Raw genomic sequence first — 6,907 nt, forward strand, 5'->3', positions numbered from 1 at the left:
TAGGGAAAATTCCACTTTTTATTTTTTTTTCACTCATCATTTATTTACAAATACACATTATAACTTTTATATACATTGCACATTTACATGGTAGAAAAGTACAAAACTATATATTTAAATGAATTTATATTTAACTCGCCATGTTTGAAAATATAAAATTGCATCAGAAAAAAAGTATTATGAAAAGCAAGAAACTTGAACTGATAAAGCTTTGATATAACTTTTAGCAACACACCGATTGGGAAAGAAAATTTTGAAAGTGGTACTGCAAGACCATCTTAAAGGAAACACCTGATAAAACACTTATGCATGTGACAAAAAATTAAAACAATAAAAATAAAATAAAACCTTTATTCTTATTACAGTTAGGCCTGTAGATGTTATCAAACTTCACAATCCAATTTCTTTGGGTTCAAAATTTGTATAGTACAGTATAAACTCTCAGTACACTGACATCATTTCGGTACACAATGTGATGAGAAGTAGAGAAGGTGAAGTGTAAGAAGTTTCCTTAAAGATTGCCTCACTGCACCTTGACAGTATACTTTAGTCAGTTACAATGCCTTTTGGTCAGTCAAGATTCCTTGTAAACAAAAACACGGGATCTTTTACGTAGAGAACCGGCAAAAAGAAAATCCAATAAATAAATGTAACAGAAACTGACATGCAAGTTTGTTAAAGTGGAAAAGAGTTAACATCAGTGAAACAAAGAGATGAGATCATGTGGGTAGGCTCTAAGGAATGGACTTTTATAGTTTGCAAGAAAAAAGAAAAGCTTTACTTTACAAGCAAGAGACCTCACAATAAATAACACTGCTCTTCCCGTAACGAATAAATTTCTTCAAAAAACAAGGTGTACGGTCAACCAGACATTTTATGTATAAATTATAAAACATGACACAGTATAAATAAATGTCTACGAGACTCAACTATATGTATACTTTTTTTTTCTCCCCAAAATAAATAAGCATACACTTATTTACAGTACGGACATTGATTTTGTGCCCAATGGCTGTTTCAATAGTGATGGAGGTTTTACCACTCTAGAATGGAAGATATAGGAAAGCTGTAGTCCTGGTCTTCATCTTCCTCTTCATCCTCTGGGTCTTCATTAATTGCTATATGGGGGAATACAGGGGAGCTGTTGTTTAAATAAGGACAACAACAGCGCAGAAGCAGCTCAGTGCATGTTTTGAAAGCCCTCTGAACAGCCATAATACAGCGTTGCATTTTATGCGACTTGTAGTGAGATGCTCTTTGGCATCTGCTGTTATGCAATAAGGTTTTTTACACATAATCTATGAAGTCATAACTGCAGAAAGTTCTGAAGAATCAATGGCTCAGGTTTTATTGGCAGATTCCTGAAATCAAATAAAAGCGCTCTGGTGTTTTAGTTTAATTGCTTTGTGTCCTTCATTCAGAGTTAGTAGAGGCAACTGTGCTAAACCAGGTGCCACATACTACCTTTAGGCTTGTTCTTTTGGATCGAGTTAAGAGTTTATCCAGGTGTTAATAAAGCAATCAGCAAAGCACACGAGAGCAGACAATGTACAAAAAAAGTCACTAGAATTACACTCCTCGGGCAACCCCTTTCTGATAGAATGGCTTGTCCTTGGAACATCCCCAAAAAACTCCAACTTGAAGGCCAGCTCGTTGTTGGAGATCTATTGCATTTTATCAGCAACCAAAGTGTGTGCGTGAAAGATAGATACTTATATTCTACTGTACCTTGAATCAATAAATCAATCTTTCTTATGTTTAAAGGTGTAAGTCTTCATTACCTAGGTATCGCCTTCAGAAGCCTTAAGTGTCTGCAGAGTTAAAAATCTCACTTACAGTTGCAAGATCCAGAGTGCTTAACTTCTAGAAGCACACCCATGGAGCAAGCTGCCTCTTTCATGGCACACTCGCTCGGGTAAGTTGTGTTATCGCTGGCACACACTGCTTCTTCTGACTTGCTTTCAGGGCATAGCTCATCACAGAGGGCACACCGACCTCTGCCAACCTTAAAATCCCACAAGCATTTCTTCCCAGCACTGCATTGAATGTCTTCACAGGATTTGGCTTCTAAAAATACACACAGAATACTAGAGGTAAGTGAAAAGACAAAGCAAAAAGCAAAGCAAAGACAAGCAACCCCCAAAACCTCCCTTTCCCCAGTTAACAGTGAAAAAAGAAAGCTCAGATATAGTAGATGTGATCTTACTTGCTGATTTTGCTCAAGCAAGTATTTCCTTGGACAACAGTGCCTGTCTATATGTGGGGGAGGAAAGACAGCTGTGCCAGCAAAGCTTGGCCCTGGGAATACAGAATTACATTTGCCTATTGTACATGACTTTCCTGCTCCATTTCATGTCAGTGGAAATTTGGCTCCCCAAATTAGTGGTAAATGCAGGATTTGTCAACAGGTCCAGCATTTCTAAATCTATTATTTTTAATCTAACCCACAGACAGCAGTTGTCCACAAGATTTGAAAGGGAATTCACCTCAACCTATGCAAACTTAAAGCAACCTGAGACTCCCCCAAATTCCCACAGCAGTTTTGGGATTAGAGGCTGCCCTGCAGGTGCTTCTTCATAATACACTGCGCTATCAATCCTTTCTGGAATCACTTCCAACACAGATTGTCAGGTTGCACAGAAATTATTTGCCTATCTTCACCCACCCACTGTCTCCAAAGCCCACAATTATTTCTAAAGAGGAAAAAGTGATCAGATGTTTTCAATTAAGTTAATGTAGTCTTTGCCAAGACCACTTGAAGACAATTGTTTCCAGGAATACAGACCCATTGAATACGGTGACCTTATTACATCGTAACCATCTCATCATCTATTTCAGGGAGGCTATTTCTCCATTGGATACTAATGTCAGCACTCACAGACATAGCAGGATCAGGCCCTCTTCTCCCTCACTTCTACTGCAATCTTTTCCAGGACTAAGTTCACCCCAGGCTCTCCTCTTCTGGGAAGGGAGCACTGGCCCAAGCTGCTGATGTCTCCTTCCCCAGCACTAACTACATCCCTCCAGTTACACACACTGGGTACTCTGAAAGAGGCGACTGAGGAAGCCCTCCACACTCAGTTTCCTCCAAAGATACTTACTGACACATTTTCCTTCGTAGGCTAATCCAATGGATCTTCCCAGGAGGCAGGTAGCTTTCCTCAGGTGGCAGGCACTGGCGTAAGTTATGCCGTCATTCCCGCAGAGATACTGTTCAGGGGAGGTAGGCTCTGGACAAATTCGGTTACATGTCACACAGTAGGCATTGTTGGTTTGGTCAACCACACATGTGGAGCTGCCTGGGCATAAGACATCCCTGCAGGTCTCTGAAATACAGACAGAAACACACTGGTTAGTAGAAGACACCAGGATGCCAGTGAGGAGTGAATAGGTGACAACAAGAACAAATGACCACATAAAAGCCTTCAGCAGCTCTCCTCGTTTAAGGGCTGCTGGAGGATGCCTTCATATCTCAGGGCAGCTGTGTGAACACAAGTGCTGCCAGACTATGGGGAGCTCTCAGTTCAGCTACATCCTTGTCTACTGAGCATGGTCTAGTTACTCTCCCCCAGCCTGGTTCCTGTGAGGAACTCCATCCAACAACTCCTCCCTACTCTCAGACAGACACCCTTTGGCATTTGAGGGAGATTGGATTAGATTTGCAAACCTACTTTTGCATTTGCCCTGATACTGGACTTCAAGTTCAGGCTGTTCTTTACATCTGGCTTTGAGAAGGGCGCACTCGTTCCTGTAGGTTTTCCCATCTAAGCCACACACGGGGCCCTTCCAAGTGATATTAGAGCAATCCGGAGCACAAACACACCGAGGTTTGTTCTTCTTGTTCATTTTACATTTCTTCCCGGGTCCACAGTCCACATTCTCGCATGTTTCTGATGGAAGGAAAGAGGCACCACTTTAGTACCAAGCGTGCAGAAGAGACCTGGTGTCAAAACTGCTTAAAGAAAAAAAGACACCGTGAACCCAGAGCACAGAGCAGCAACACCCCTCCCTCCCGTTCCAGGACACGCCGCTCGAGGTAGATTCCCTCCGCCAGCGGAGGCAGGGGGGAGAGAGGGTGTCTCCCCTCCTCCTCGTGATGTGCAAGGCGGCGGGCAGACATGGGGGTCCCCCCGCGATCCCGGGGCTGGTACGAGACGTCCCTCAAAACCCCGACGAGGAAGGAAGCGGGAGGACAGCGCTGCCCCCCTCCAGCTCCCGCCCCGCTCCTCCTCCCCCAGCCCAGCCCCTGCCGGAGCCGCTCCTCAGCAGGGAGCAGCTCGCCAGCACCCCCTCACCTTTGCACGGGATGCAGTTTGGGGCTCCCCCATTAAAAATCATCCACTTAAAAAGCGTGTTGTCGTTGACGTCCTCCGCCGTCCAGGACGTGGTCAGGCGGCCGCTCTTGCAGCACTCCTCCTTGCTGAGGTCGGTTTTGTAGAGGACCTGGCAGCGCCCGTTCCGCGCCTGCCGGAGCCAGCAGTTCCCAGCTGTGGGGCGGGGGGCGGGGGGGACACCCAGACGGATCAGTGGCGGCCACCAGTGACCCAGACACAGCACGTGCGCCTTGCCGTGACTTTTACTAGACTGTTTCCTTTTATTTGTCCCGTTTCATAACCCGCAGCTACTACGGCCCATTTGGAAGCGCAGTTTAAAAAACAAACAAACCCTCCCCCCCCCACCAAAACCCAACCAAACAAAAAAAATCCTCCCCAAAACCACAAAAGAACTAAAAAACCCAAACCAAGAAAACAAACCAAAATCCAAAACAAAACAAAACAAAACAAAATGAAAGAAAGAAAGAGAAGACCCAACCAAAACAGAGCGAGAGTTTTTGGAGGTATTTATTCCATATGTAGAGCAGAAGGAGCACTGCCGACACGTGACAGAGGCTTGAAAAGGATGTGCATTTAAAAGGGAATAAAAAGAAAATCGCGCTTGCAAATTCCTTCCTCCTCCCCCTGCCCTCTCCTCCTCACCGCGGCTGCACAGCAGCATTGTTTTAGTGCCGCACAGTTTCACTCCCAGCCCATTTTGCAATCTGCACGAATTGGGAACATTTGCTGTTAGCGAAGTCTTTCGAAATCGCCACATTTTGCTGTTTCTATTAACAAATGTCTCCTTCACTAAAATAATTCAGCAGAGTTCCAAAAAAAAAGTGAGCAAAGTACATAAAATACAAGGACACTTATAGTAGGAGGTCCCTATAGAGTTTTAAAAATCGATCAAGCTGGAAAAGTTATAGGTGCCATCTCTTCCTGCAAACATTTCAGAGGAAAGTACACTATCCTTACACCGGATAGAGTGGGTTTTCTTGGGGTTATTTTTTGCCTTTTTTTCCCCCCTCTAGTATCCCTGTTATTTGTGGAGTCAAGCCAAGAACATTAGTCCAAGCAACTCCCCCTTTTTTAGCTGAAGCATTTTAGTTGAGATGAGTCTCTCGTGAATAACCAATGTGACTTCTCCAGCAACTCAATACCAATTGATTCTGCTGCTAATCCAGCCGGGGCTCGATCCTGCCTCCTTACTCCGATGGGAATGTACCGCAGCGAGGGGCCGGGATCGGCCAGCGGAGATGTTGCTGGGCGCGGGGCAAGACCCCCCCTCGCCACCCCCCCAACAAAAATCACTGAACACACAATTCCCTTATTAAAAAAAGAAAAAAGGTTTGTGTTTTACAGTTGCCTACGTTAGATTAACTTATATCTATATCAGTACTGGGAAAGGGAAAAATAAAAGAAAAATTATAAAAGAAGCAATGGCAAGACGTCCAGGTTGTGGCTGGAACATGGTCAAAAAAAGGAGAAAAACCCCCAAACTAAAGATCAATATTCCCTTGTGTCGAAAGAGGGCTCTTAAGAGTTGTCAATATCAGGTTCGGGTTTGTTTTGTTCGCACGAAAAAGAAAAAAACCCAACCACCAACTTATTCAAGCATACTCTTCAGTGCAGGAGAATTTACAACGCTAATATTTATTCAGACACACACCCCAAAAAAAAAAAAAAAAAAAAAAAAAGAGTAGGGAGGAGGAGGATATCCCAATATTAAAGTCAGTAAAATGACCACTTATTGGTTTCTAAAAATGTCAGCTGTAATCGTGGGGTTCTCCATCATCACCTCTCCTTCAGTCAGTCAGGAGAGATAAAAATCTAAACTAAATTACCAACAAACTTTGTGCATTCATTCGGCAGCCGAGACTGGGAAAGTTCCCTCACGATGCTGCTCTTCATTCATGCTGCATAATAACAATAAAAAACAAGAAACATCCTATCTGTCCTCTGTGCCTTTACAGAGCAGTGTGAAGATCCGATCAAAAAGGGATCTAAATGACACCTCTGCACCTCGCTGCAAAGCCCACAGTTAACTTCTGTTCTCTTGGACCTTGGAGAGAGGCGTTTAACACCGCAAGCAAACTAAGCCGTGCCCGAAAGACAGAAAACATTAGTAATAATAAAGAAACGTATCTGCGAATAAAGTCTGGTCTTACCCTGCACTGTGTGATCTTCCATGAAGTGGCACAGAAACATCAGGATTAAGAGCATGCCCGGGTGGATTCTCTGATTTAACATCCTCAGTATAGCAGGGAGTGCGAGAGACGCAGAGACAGCGTGAGGGGGAGTAGGGAGAGGGAGCGAGCACTAGCCAGCCTGCTTATGATCGCTCTATTGAATGAACGTCAGGCTCTGAATGCAGTCTCTCTTTAAATCTATACGGGGGTCCTAGCTGTCTGCGGTGGGCGGTCTCCTAATGTGTGTGTGTGTCTGCTCGGGGGTGGGGAGATTTAAAAAGTTCAGTGTGAATCAGGTGACATTTTCCACCTTCTGGAAACCCTCTCCAATTATCCGCTCTAGGTGCACGCACACACAGGCGCGCACCCGCGCAGCCCTGAGCGGCGGAGCCGCCGGCGGGG

The 6,907-nt window shown here is 44.3% G+C and overlaps 1 protein-coding gene across 1 annotated transcript; it reads right to left on the reverse strand.

Annotated features, from left to right (window-relative positions):
- Positions 1 to 6,685, reverse strand: FST (follistatin). Its single transcript, XM_054652629.2, has 6 exons — positions 6,485 to 6,685; positions 4,296 to 4,487; positions 3,672 to 3,890; positions 3,102 to 3,326; positions 1,837 to 2,067; positions 1 to 1,118 (listed from the first exon to the last, which is right to left on the reverse strand). The coding sequence occupies exons 1-6, from the start codon at positions 6,564 to 6,566 to the stop codon at positions 1,036 to 1,038; spliced, it is 1,032 nt and encodes a 343-aa protein (XP_054508604.1). The 5' UTR covers positions 6,567 to 6,685; the 3' UTR covers positions 1 to 1,035.
- Positions 6,686 to 6,907: the final 222 nt, after the last annotated feature.

Source organism: Agelaius phoeniceus, chromosome Z, assembly GCF_051311805.1.
Source record: "Agelaius phoeniceus isolate bAgePho1 chromosome Z, bAgePho1.hap1, whole genome shotgun sequence".
Taxonomy (NCBI): Eukaryota; Metazoa; Chordata; class Aves; order Passeriformes; family Icteridae; genus Agelaius; species Agelaius phoeniceus.

Coding starts and splice junctions, on each gene's coding strand:
- FST (XM_054652629.2), bottom strand. CDS start 6,566: ATGTTAAATCAGAGAATCCACCCGGGCATGCTCTTAATCCTGATGTTT. Junction 4,488..6,484: donor GGAAGATCACACAGTGCAGG/GTAAGACCAGAC, acceptor CCCGCCCCACAG/CTGGGAACTGCTGGCTCCGG. Junction 3,891..4,295: donor AAACTGCATCCCGTGCAAAG/GTGAGGGGGTGC, acceptor TCCTTCCATCAG/AAACATGCGAGAATGTGGAC.